General features: G+C 34.0%; 1 protein-coding gene across 1 annotated transcript; it reads left to right on the top strand.

Moving 5' to 3' along the window:
- Window positions 1-11470: 11470 nt before the first annotated feature.
- On the top strand, window positions 11471-11929 carry LOC115990210 (receptor-like protein EIX2). Its single transcript, XM_031114057.1, has one exon. The coding sequence runs from the start codon at window positions 11471-11473 to the stop codon at window positions 11927-11929; it is 459 nt and encodes a 152-aa protein (XP_030969917.1).
- Window positions 11930-13424: the final 1495 nt, after the last annotated feature.

The raw sequence follows: 13424 nt of genomic DNA, 5'->3' as shown, positions 1-13424 counted from the left end.
GAGAAAGAAACTATCAAAAGTGACCAGGGTGAACCGGCCAAGGACCCTTCGATGCTTAAGTCAGTTTTTTCTCTAGAACACAAGAGTAGTGAGTGGATGAATAGTAGAACCTACCTTGGTTGGATGGGGATTGGTCCCTTTTATGGAGAGTTTGAGGTGGATCTACTTGTTGGGTGCCACTAACATCAAGGGAGATGTGTGGACCTAGTGGGCAGAGTGGAGTGAATTTCGGAGAATTCACCTCACGTTCCAAGATAATGGTTAGTGGTCTAACCATTTGAAATTATGGAAAACACTCAGAAATTTACTAAGTGTTTATTGGTCGTCCATACCTTCTCGTGGTATGGACGATCTGTTTCTTCTTAGATAACAAGATTCTCTTTGGATGACTGGTGATATTCCTAGACATACATATTTTATGTTTGTGGTGCGTATTTCTCTTTTCTCCTTTCTAAAGGGTGCTTTGGACGTTTCTGGTCTTGGATGACCACTATGGACGAAGAACACTTGATGTTGATCACCTTCAATTTTAGTGTGAGTATTCGGTATTTAAAAATTTTAAACATTAAGGCATTGCACTGAATTTGTCCCTAATCAGAATATGAGGAGTATCCAAATCTGTTTCCTAATAATTGGCGATGCTTTTTTGAGGAGAAGTTATGATTCTTAAATTTTTGTCTTCAGATAAACTTTGCTCAAATTGTACCTGATTAAGTGCTTGTATTCTTTCCATCTTACTACGAAATGGACCCATTCATTGGGCGCAGGAGGAATATGGGAACCGGTAGGGGTTCAAACACTTAAAGTTTTGCTTTTATCACATGAAAAATTATGTAAATTCTACAACAATATGGGAATGAATTTGAAAACATAAGAAATTTGTGGAAGAACCCACACAATCTTCACTGTTTTCTTTGTCAATTGAGGTAACTAGCTACAATGACCAATTTATCCAATTAATTTTGTCACATTTTTATAAGTATGCCATCTTCTTTCCAGCCTTTATAGTTGATCCATGTGGATTGGTTTTGGCAGGACCATATGGCTAGGTTGCAGGATATCTTAGCTTCTAGCGCAGTGTTTTTGACTGTTTGTTATGCTCTTGCAGACTTCTGAATTTTTTGTGGACAGAAATTTGCTTAGCATTTTTTGATTATCATAAAACTACTTTGTGTTTTCGGAAGCATCCGAAGTCCAAACTTTTTATAAAAAAAATATATACGCACATAATTTTTATTGAAGAAACGAACCATTTCCTGCATACTTGGTGAAAACTTGAGATATATAGCCTTAAAGAAATAGGAAAACAGAAAGCCATAATGTACTCATTTGGCATCATTGTCATCCTAAGATAATTTCAAATAATTTATTCTTGATAAAGTCTTTGCTGATAATGATACGTACTTAAAATGGACTAGCTCCAAGATGGTAAGTAGAGATGCTAAGAAGTAAGAATCATAAATCTGTGTCTTCTTGGCATGATGTTTTTATAGACGTACATGTAAAGAACAAGATTTTTATTAGGAGAGATGCATGGCGAATAGAAATGACATGTTGCTCACAAGGTAGAGTTGATGGATTTTGTTCCATTCGTAATTTACGAGTGATGAACCCTATATTTGGTCATAGTTTATTGTCTACAACTCTCAGCAAAAAAATTTGTCTACTACAGTAACTACTCTCAAAATTTTGTGAATGGAGCTTATATCTTAAAGACTGTTGCTAAACCTTTTTTATCATATATATACTTTCGGTTACCTGCTTGCTGGGTCACCCAATATTGTGAACAACTTTTTTTTGTAGGTAAAAAACGATGGGGCTGTAGTATTAGTAGTTCCGGTTGTAGTCTTCCTGGCTAGAGAGTAATTTTAAAGCTTTTTTTTTTTTAAATTATTTTTATAGAATCAAGTAGTTTTAAAGCTAGATTGCAAGATCTTTCCCGAAGTATTATATTTTAATAAAATGATATTTTATTTTATGGGTTGGTTAATGTTTCATTTCTAGATGCGAATTAGCTTTTTGATGCCAAATTTTCTAAGTTCAAGCCCGTCTATTTCTGTTTCTTTCTCCTTTCTCTCTTGAGTCGGGATTAAGCATAGAGTTGGCAATTTTTCCCTGCTCCACTTGACTAGCCCCTCCCCACTTTGTCCTGCGTGGGTTTTACCCATCTCGCAAAGGTAATGGGATGGGGATGAGGCGAGATTTTAGACCTGCATCACAGTGCAAGGCAGGGATGAGTTTAGATTTTTTAGACCTACCCTGCTCTATCTTAGTTCCGCCCCTCATTGATAAGGGTTATGAAAGGTTGAATTTAATCAACCATCTTATTGGTTTTATTTTGTGCCAAATTTGCTTGTAATTTAGCAATTAGTAACCCTGTGTTTAGATGGGATTCATGTAAAAGTAGTGTGTGAAAGAGTGTGAAGAAATTATCAAAACTGTACAATGAAGTAGGGACTCACGGCTGGATCTTGCAGCATGCAAGCCGCCAAATGATGCACATGAGTGAAGCATGCAGAGAACCTGAACTGTAATGCCTGCTGTAGTACTACTAAACAAAAATTTCAACCATTTAGTTAGCTTATGGCTTGGACTCGCGACTCAGTCAAGTCGCGAGGCAAAGCCGTCAATCCACTCTGTTATAGAAAAACTAACTCTTCGCATTCCTTTCTCATTCCGATATAAATACCCCTTATACACACGAAATATGAGAGCTTCCAAAAAGAATTTTGAGAGAGAAACCTAAAAAAAAAACAAGATTGACTCATCCACAATCTTTACATAGTGACTCTTCAAATTTCTCAACTCTCACCCTCTCCATTGTTACATCCTTAAGAGGTACATTAGCCAAAACTTTTTCTTACCATACCCATGTCTGTGAGAAGGCTATTTGGTGCTTGGGAAACAGTTAGGAAGGGCCCAATTCATATTGGTTGATGCTATGAATTATAGTAGAATCTGGTAAGCTAAAAAAGACAAAGGTTCGGCGTAACCTTATTGGAGCAAGAAGCTTGGAGGGCTTAGGTACACTAGGTAGATTAGGCTTGGAGGGTCTTCTGCTATTCATGTATCCCAACTCCATTCTTTAGTGGATTATTTACCGCTTAGAGGGCGGTAGAGAGGTTCTACGCCGAGGGTTTTGGTTTCCACTATGATAGCACATCATTGTGTTGTCCTTGTATTTGTATCTCTCTTCCCTTAATTTTTGCCATTTAATTTCTACTGTGGATGTGATTTTATTTGGTTTAGATTACTTATCAATTCTATTATAAGCTTATGTTCAGTTTCCACACATATATTGTTTGATATTAAGCTTGAATTGGTAATTTGTAAATTAGGGGTCTAAACTTTCAAGGTTTTTTATACACTATTTGAATATTCAGGTTAAATCATGAATTTCTCATACCTTAAAACACTACTATTTAACTAAAATAAACGTGACTCTTTGCCTCATTTTTCTCTCTAGCAAAGTTGGAAATAAGATAACAATTTTAACATTTTGGAATTAAAGAATTTTGAGATTTTTTTTAGTATTAAAATTAGGGATTTTAATATTAAAATCCCAAATTTGGGATTTTGTTGTTGTTGTTGTTGTTTTTATTTTTATTTTTTTAATTAGGAAAACCATTTATTTTTTTAATGGGTTGGGCTGAGCAAAATCACTCAACAAGTTTTTCTTTTTCTTAGCTAGCTTCAAATTAAAGGCCCCTAAGAAAAACAAATTCATTTATTCTCAAAATTTAGGATCGATCAAGATCCCAGTGCGCATTTGACCCTCATAATCGTGGATCCAAACAGACTCTTAATAATTTTTGTGAATTTCGGGAGGGATATTATTTTATTTGTTAAAATTTTTGGATTGGTTTCTGTTGTTATTTGGGCTTATTTGTTTTTATGTGGATAATTTTTTAGTTCAACCTTCAACTAGCCAAGATTTTGGAGAGTCTAAATTTTGTTTTCAATGGACTCAAATTTTTATTTTGGGTATTCAAGTTTTATTTTATTTTATTTTTCAAGGTAGTCAACAACAAATTAAATTATATACCCTAAAATTAAAATTTGGGGAAAACACTATTTTGGTCCTCATATTTTGGGATTACAATCAATTTAGTCTCTATGTTTTGATAACAGTCAATTTGGTTTCTGTTATTTTTAATTTGGAATCAAATTAGTCCCTACCGTTAACTCACTAATGGAAAATGCTTACGTGACAAACAATATGCATTGCTGACACATTTAAAGCTTACATGGCTTCTATAATAATATTAAATACTGACAAATCATCATTTTAATTAATAAAGATGCCACGTCATGAACAAACACTAAAGATGAAAGAAAATAAAATAAAATCAGCCAAAGACCGAAATAGAAAATATAATTCTCTTTTATTTTCATTCATTTTCTTGCAATCCAAACACACACAAACATCGAAAATCTTCTATTGGAATGTGAAAACTGAAAGTATGAAATGAAAGACCAGTGGATGAAGTCGAAGTTTCGATCTAGTGGGTGGAATACAAAGCTTGGGAATTTCAGTTGATGGTGCAACCATGGCAGAGGATTTGAATTTTGGAATCTGGGGATTTCAGTTAAAGAAGAAGAATAGGAAAATGGACTAAATGGAGTTGATTTGTACTGGCATTTATTGTGTGGGGCCGTGGCTTGTGTGCTTTGAGTTTTCGTTGGGGGACTAAGGGAGATACCGCAACAAAGAACAGAGATGGTAGTTCATGTATTTTCTTTTTCTTCTGGTAAAGGACTAACATTCATTTTTAAAAAGGAAAATAGGGATCCTATCATGGTCTTCTGTTGCTTGTTTTGCATTGAGCCCATTGACGAAGAGAGTATTATGATTACATGGTGCAACAGAAGGCCAAATGAGCTAAAACCTTACTCAACGCTCTCAGTAGCTTGCAGAGGGTTTGGGACAGTGGTGAGGACACTGGCAAGAAATTGGCGCCTTTGGATTTTCAATTTTCACAAATCCAAATACACATAGACGGTCTTTCGTAGATCTTCGATGTTTGTGTGCGTTTGGATTGCAGGAAAAATGAAAGAAAATAAAAGGGAATTAAATTTTCTATTTCGGTCTTTGGTAGATTTTCATTTTCTGTCATCTTGGGTGTTTTTTTTATGACATGGCATTTTTATTAATTAAAATGATGAGTTTTCAATTTTTAATTTTATTATATAAGCCATATGTAAGCTTAAAATGTGATGTAGTGTACACCGTTTACCATGTAAGCATTTTCCATTAATGAATTAACTAATTTGACTTTAAATTAAAAATAACAGTGACCAAATTGACTACTACCAAAATGTAGGAACCAAATTGAATGTGATCCCAAAACATAAAGACTAAAATGGTGATTTCACCTTAAAAAATTTTAAGGCGTGTAAATTTTTTTTCCCCAGGCAGCTCTACCCAAATGCCTGCCATTTCTATGTAGAAAGCGTGGAAAGCATACTTTTGAGTTTTGCCCATTATTCTCATGTTGCTGGTAATTCTTTAAACTCCTAAGCACGTGTTTATCCCTCCATACATATATATATATATATGTATATACATACATAATTGGGCTTAATAAAGTAAGGGGGTTTAAAAGTAAGGTCTATTACCTCAAAGATCTTCTGGAAACAAGAGATTCTATCGAAATTAGAAAACTATATATCATATGAAGGATAGAGGAGTGATTCCAGTTCCGGCTCAAGGATCAAGGGAATGAACTATGATAATTTGGATACTGTGAATTTTATATGCTCTAGAACCACGCATCTGTATCCAAGAATTAGACCCTTTTGGATATACACTGCTATCAGTTTTTTTAAAATCTTCTCCCCTCTCTCATTGTTTGTGTGTGTGTTAAAATACTTAGGGTTCATTTGGTTGGAGGAGTGAAAAAGTGGAAAGATGGAAAAGTGAGAGAATATAAAATAATTGGTTTTCCTTCTTGTGTATTTGGTTAGAGGGGTGGAAAAGTGGAAGGGTGGAAAAATTTTTTGTTTGGTAGGAGAGAAAAAGGGAAGGATGGAACATGTAATTTATATAAATTGACTATTATACCCTTGTTACATAATATGTAAGAAATGGATTTATTTGTACTCATTAAATAATATAAAATTTACCATATCATACACATAAATTTATATTATTATTTTTATTGTTATAATGTAAAAATTACAATAATGTACATATAAATTTAATTGGGCAAAAGATTTTGTAACCAGCCAAAATGTGGTTAGCAAATTTACACAACATTAAGCCCACAAAAACGTGTTCAACAAAAACATGGTTAGCAAACTTTTGTAGGCAAAAGATTTTGTAACTATTCAATATGGTCAACAAAAAAAAAAAAAAAAAAAAAAAAAAAGGAGAGGAGAGAAGAGAACCTAGACATTGTTCTACTGTGAGAAGGTAAAGTGATAGGGATGAGAAGAGGCAAAAGTCATCAGGTCATAATAAAGTGAGTAGTAGGTGAGAGGGTATTTGTGTAAAATGCAATTCACAAAACTTTTCCCTCCCCATTTTCCTCCCAATTTGGGAGGATAAAAAAAGTGGGCCTAGGAGGGAAAACTTTCTCCCCTGTTTTCTGTCTCCCCTATTTTCTTTCCTTAACCAAACAGTAGAAACATCATTTTCCACCCTATTTTTCTCTCTCTATTTTCCATTCTCCCTGTTTTCATCCCAACCAAACACACCCTTAGGGGCTGTTTGGGTGAAAAAAAATGCTCACTTATCACTCATTACTTTATAACTCATTTCCTATAACTCAATAATCCTCAAATATCTCCAAAACCCGATTTGGCACCTAAAACTCAGTTTTGTTTTCAACTTCAAAAACTCAAAAACGTGGAACCCACCCTCTGACCATGCTACCATTGTTCCACAGTTATGTCTTCTACTTTATTTGATTTTTTTTTTAATAAATAAAAAATTTACTCTTTCTTTTTGCCAATGTCTTCTTCTTTGAGAGTGGCCACAGTGCAAGTGAGATTTTTTTTTTTTTTTTTTTTTTGGGGTTTTGTGAATCTTTGGAAGGATGTTATAATGGCCACAGTAGAAATAGAATATCAAACCTAGCACCCAATTGAAAAAAAACCATCATCGTGCAAACCATAAAACACCAAACCAATCCACCATAGCAAATCCGGCCATTCACACCACCAACAACTTCAACACCACAACAAATTACACTATAAAGCTGAGAAAGAACTAAAAGAGAGAAAAAAGAGAAGAGAAAAGATCATGAGAAAAAAGAAATAAATAAAAAATAATCCCAAAATGTGTAGCCGTTGTTGGAGTGTTGGAGAGAGCAAAAGGTCTGAGGTGGATTTGACTACTCTTTGACCGTGGGTCCCTCAAATGTGTGTGTATTTACCAAAATGTTATCATAACTCAATTTTCATAACTCAAAAACACCCAAAAGTTGTTTTCAATTTTGCTAACTCATCACTCAAAAATTAGAGAATTGAGTGATGGAAACAAAACTTGAAAACCCAGCCAAATAGACTTTCTCTACATGGGACCCACCAGTTTTGAGTTATGAGTGATGAAAACAAAGTGATAGGTGATGAAAACTTGCAAATCCAAACAACCCCTATTTACTCTTTAAAAAATAAATAAAATAAAATAGAACCACACATCTTTTAGGCTCATAGTTACCTTTGGCATCACTGATTCACTATGTTGCTGATTCCATATTCTTGTTTTATTTTATTGTTCATGTAAATGTGCTTTTGCTAACTCTAAATTATAATAATTGATGTTAAAACTGCCTCTGTTGCATAACAGAATTTAAGTATGGGGTGCTTTGGCAATTCACACATTTTTAGTCATGGGCCTCTTTGGATATATAATTGGTTTGGAGGTCATGGAGAGAGGCTTCCAAACAAAATTCATAAATTGGAAATATTGGGCCAAATATTAATTTTTGTATAAGAACATACTAAACCCATATAGTAACAAAGATACAAAAGCCTGGAAATGGAAGCTCAGATGGGTAGTGATTCACTTAGCAAAAGAGAGGTACATGATGATTTAAGTAAAAGGAACACTTTGGGGCCATGTGATAGACAATAACAATGGCAATTACATGTCAATTGTTACGGTCGTTTGGTTAGGCGTTTTGAGAGATTAAGGCCCAATTTGAGAATGTTTGGTAAGTTATTTTGAATACATAATTTGGGTATAAAATTTATCATGCATGGTTTGGTATTATTTTCTACTTTTTTTTTTTTAAAGTTACTTTTTTCACTTATACACTCACATCAATTAGGTGGGGCCCTTTGCATTTTCACAATATTTACGGAATTGTCATTGTATTCATTTTCTATGAAAATGAAAACACTGAAAAGGTGTTTTCATTTTTGTATTCAAAACCAACTTTTAGGATACCGAAAGTGAAAACTGAGTACAAATTCTTATACCAAACAAGTTTTTTGGTGAGTCCCATTGAAAACTGAAAATGAAAACAAAAAATTCTACTTCTTATAGCTTACTATACAAGTCCTAAAAGAGCGTTTTTAAAACTCAAAACTTTGTTTTACAACCACGACTCCTTATAACTTTTTACAAATGCACATTTTAAACTCAAAATAGATTTTATAACAGCTTAGACATACATGGGATACATGGAAATAGAACGAAATGGAGAAGACATGGTGTTAGAGATGGAACCAGGTCCTTAAAGTATAAATAAAGACCTCGTTCAACAAGGAAAGGACACCATGAACACACCAACAGATAAGAAAACTTAGTTAGAACACATATCACAACACTCTCAAAACTTTGAGACTAGGTTCTTAGGAATTACTTTCTTAGTCTTTTAGGTTTGTAAGGATATCTTCATCTTACACTTGTAAGTTTATGTCCAAGTACTTGTGTTTAAGTTTAATGTGATATGTACATATATATGATAATTTGATCCATATGAATGTCCATTTCAATGCAACTTTGTGTTATTAGGATTGAATCAATTGAATTCTTGTGATTTGCCTTTAATCAAGATGATCAACTTTAATTAGTTTAATTTCAATCAAAATGATTTACTTCGAGCCCTTTTGAGATGATGTAATGTGTCTTAGTCAATTCGATAAGTTAGACATTTCAAGAGCTTAGTACTTAGCATTTTTCATTCCCTTTAGTTGTTTACCTATTCATATTTTTAAAGTCTTATTAAGTTAAGCATTTCCAGAACCAAGATCGTATTCTCTGAGGTCAAAGTGCACTTTGAGCAAAGACTAGTTTATAACTCCAAAAAAGGCCTAACTAATCATTCGAGTAGGCTTTCTTCTTGGATTGATGAAGATTGCAGCTAGTAGAGAGGAGTGCAACAACCAATCCAGTCAAGTCACCAAGCTTGATCTTTGAAACCCAAATGAAATGGAAATCAACTATGATGCACATTTGAATTTGTTCCTTGGTGGTGAGATAATTTCTTCTTTGATTAACTTGAAATATTTAAATTAATTTGATCTAAGCTCGAATTATTTTGGAGGCATTCGAATTCTTGAAGTTTTGGGGAAGCTAGAGAACTTCATGTATCTCAGTCTCTCTGATGCATCGTTTTTTGGGGAAATTCCTCCTCACCTCAGTAATTTGTCCAGGTTGATACATCTTGACATTCATTACAATAGAGACTTGTATCCCCAAAATTTGGATTGGGTCTCAAGTCTCTCTTCTTTGAAGTACCTAGATATGAGGCGATTGAATCTAAGTGGTGTTGGAGAAAATTGGCTAACTGCAATTAACATGCTTCCTTCCCTTCTGGAGTTTTGTTTCTGATTGTCAGCTTGGAAGCCTTCTACCTTCCCTTCCTTTTGTTAATTTCACCTCTCTTTTTGCCCTTGATTTATGGAACAATGAATTTTATGCTTCCATACCACAGTGCTTGTTTAATCTTTCTAACCTCAAAAAACTTGATCTTGGCTTGAGTAAGTTACAAGGCACCATTCCATATGATTTTGTGAATGTAAGAAAACTTGAGCACCATGATTTGCATGGAAATGAAAAAATCACAGGCCAATTGCCAAGATGTTTTGGAAATCTTTGTAAATTGAAGATCTTTTAGGGAACAATTTTAGCGGCAATATTGATGGGTTTTTAGGTAATTTCTTGACTTGCTTGCATAATAACCTGGAGTCCCTTGCTTTGCATTCTAATAAGCTGATTGGAAAAATTCTTGATTCATTGGGGATATTTGGAAGCTTGAGACAACTCTCTTTGGGATATAACTTTTTTGGGGGTTCAATTCCAGCATCTATTGGCAAGTTGTCATCCTTACCGTTGTTGCACCTTTCTTATAAAGAGATAAATGGAACCATCCCTAAAAGTATTGGACAACTCTTAGAGTTAGTCACTTTGCTCCTTGACAACAATTCCTGAAAAGGTGTCATTACAGAAGCCCATTTGATGAATCTCACAAGACTATAAGATTTTATACTAAATATTGAGAAAAACCAATCCCTAGTAGTATTCAATGTGGCATAAGAATGAGTTCCTCCTTTTATGCTCAAAGAGCTTCAACTAGAAAGCAATGTTGTTGGCCCCAGATTTCCTGTATGGCTTCAAGTTCAAAGTGAGCTTAAGTTTGTCAACCTTAGAAACACTGGAATCTCAGATAATATTCTTAAGGAATGGTCTCTAAGATATCTTCTCAACTCAATCACTTGGATTTATCCAACAATCAAATAATGGGGAACTTACCACACCAATTAGCATTTCCATATGTTTCTTTTATTGATTTAAGCTATAACCGCTTCAAGGGTCCTATTCCACTTTTGTTTTCTAATATAACCCAGCTATATTTGAAAAGAAATCTATTTTCAGGTAAAATCCCATCAAATATTGGCGATCGAAAGCCAGACTTACAAACATTAGATCTCTTGGAGAACCTCTTAGATGCTAAAATTCACTTTTTGATTTCGAAAATGAAGGAGAAAATTGGGCTGCTTAATGGAAGAAAATGCCCATATGCACTTGCACTTTACCTCAGGAGCAATCAAATTTCAAGGGAGCTCCCTAATAATTGGAATGAGTCACACTGACAATACCTAAAGGTTATGGATGTTGCATACAACAACTTATCTGCAAAAATTTCGAGCTCAATGGGTTTCTTAAGCACCCTTTTTTTATTAGTGTTGAGCTACAACAATTTTTATGGAGAAATTCGTTATTCCTTACAAAATTGTTCTCTTATCAACACTGATCTTGGTGAGAATCATTTCTCGAGGAACCTTCCTTCATGGATAGGATCAGACATCTACATAATACCTATATATTGTTAAATCTATTTGTTGGAATCATCCCTCGATAATGGTGCAATCTTTCGATTCTTCATATCTTGGATCTTGCACAGAAGAATCTTTTTGGGGGCATTCCAAACTATATAGACAATTTTACTACTTTGACTTATAGCAACAACACCATTGGGTGCTTTGGTTATCAATCCTATTTTGAAAAAAATTAATCATGGTGACAAAAGGAAAAGAGCTTGAATATGGTTCCACTCTCATATTTATTAACAAAATTGATCTTTCAAGGAATAGTTTAATGGGAGAAATTCTTGATGAACTAACAAGGCTGGTAGGATTGGGTACACTAAACCTCTTAATGAATCATCTAACTGGAAATGTTCTCAAGAACATTGGAAACTTGCGATGGTTGGAAACACTTGATCTCTCAAAAAATAGTCTTTCTAGACATATTCTTGAACGCATGTCATCTTTAACTTCCTTGGCACAATCGAACCTGTCTCTTAACAACTTGATAGGAAGAATCCCATCTGGTAATCAACTCCAAACACTAAATGATGCATCCATGTATAAAATTAATCCTTCGTTGTGTAGGTCTCCTCTTCTGACCAAGTCCCTAGGAGATGGAACATCTGATGCCCCAACTATTACTGGCAGTAGTGTTGAAGATGAATAAGATGGAGATGATTATGAAAAACTATGGTTATATGCTAGCATTGGACTTGGCTTTGTTGTAGGATTTTGGGGTGTTTGTGGAACCTTACTATTGAAGAAGTCATGGTGGCATTGGTATTTCATTTCTGCGATGACATCAAAGATAGGATTGCACTAATAATTGCATTGAAAGTAGTTCATTTGAGAAGGAAATTTGGGCTAGAAAAAAAAATTGAAGTTTGTAGATGAGAAGGCTTTTTCAGTTATAAATTTGAAGTATGTATAGGTTTTTGTGAGATCTTAAGTAGAAGATTTTTGTTCTTAGTTTTTCTGTTTGGGTTTTTAGTTGTTATAAATGTATTATCCTATGTAGTTGATGAGATTGATGATTTGCCTATGTTTTCTTTCTTTTTGATTTATGAGTTTACATTTATGGATACTGGGTTTTGGTTGATTTGAAATTAATAATGGTATCTGGGATAAGATGTGGAAGATTATTTTAATTTTTATTCAATTCATTCTCTGTTTGGCTTTTGGCATTTTTTTGGTTTTGTAGGTGATATGTTTGATCTCCTAGTGTTAGGATTTTATCTCCCAGCTGTCACAATATTGACCAATTCTTAACCAAGTAATTAATTATATTAATATTGTGACATCGAGGGTGAGTTTGGATAGTGGCAGGTTGCACGTTTTGCGCGTCTGCATTTTTTTCCCTGGGTCCTATGCACTATTCACGGGACCCGCAAGTACGGAACCTGGCAAAATCAACTGTAAAACTGGGTCCCACAGCATTATTCACATATTTAAAAATTATTTCGCTACAACGTTTTTAGTTTTTAATTTTCAGCAATAAGCGGTATCTAAACAAACTTCGAATGTCTTCGATATGGTGAAATTGAGAGAAACTTGGTTATACAAACCTTAGTTGCAAAAGCGGTGATTTCTCTCTTTGAAAAGCCTCTCTAGGGGTGGCTTATCATATCCTTTAAATAGCGCAACAAGCGTATCACAAGTTGGGCTTGAAACAACTAAGTTATGACATTTTTTACATTTTTTATTTTTGTTGATAAGTGCAATCTCAATCAATTGAACTAGAAGTCAAGCTCAAATTATAAAGATTACAAAAAACTTCGTTTTTCTTGTGCTAAACTTGAGTCTTTCTTGAGCTAAGCTTGAATCTTTATCTTTGACTTTATAGTATACCTTTAACACACTTAAGACTAAACAAAAATATTATAAAAAGATTACATTTGATCATAACTTTTCAACTTAAAAATATGGAACTAACAACATCAAAGATAGAATAGCACTGATAATTGCATTGAAAGTATACTACAAAAAAACGTGGGCTATAGCCGTGTTTTTTTTAGCCGCGTTTACAAAAAAAGGCGACTATAGCCGACCTATAGCCTCGTTTGTAAGTTTTTTTTTTTTTTTTTTGATAGGGCTTATAGCTGCGTTTAAAAAACATAGCTATAGATCCAGCCAATAATAAATATTTTTTTTAAAGGCTGACC

Source organism: Quercus lobata, chromosome 5 (genome assembly GCF_001633185.2).
Source record: "Quercus lobata isolate SW786 chromosome 5, ValleyOak3.0 Primary Assembly, whole genome shotgun sequence".
NCBI classification, from domain to species: Eukaryota; Viridiplantae; Streptophyta; class Magnoliopsida; order Fagales; family Fagaceae; genus Quercus; species Quercus lobata.
Note: the sequence above shows the minus strand (reverse complement) of the source record. Positions and strands in the feature narration are given on the sequence as shown.

Coding starts and splice junctions, on each gene's coding strand:
- LOC115990210 (XM_031114057.1), top strand. CDS start 11,471: ATGGTGACAAAAGGAAAAGAGCTTGAATATGGTTCCACTCTCATATTT.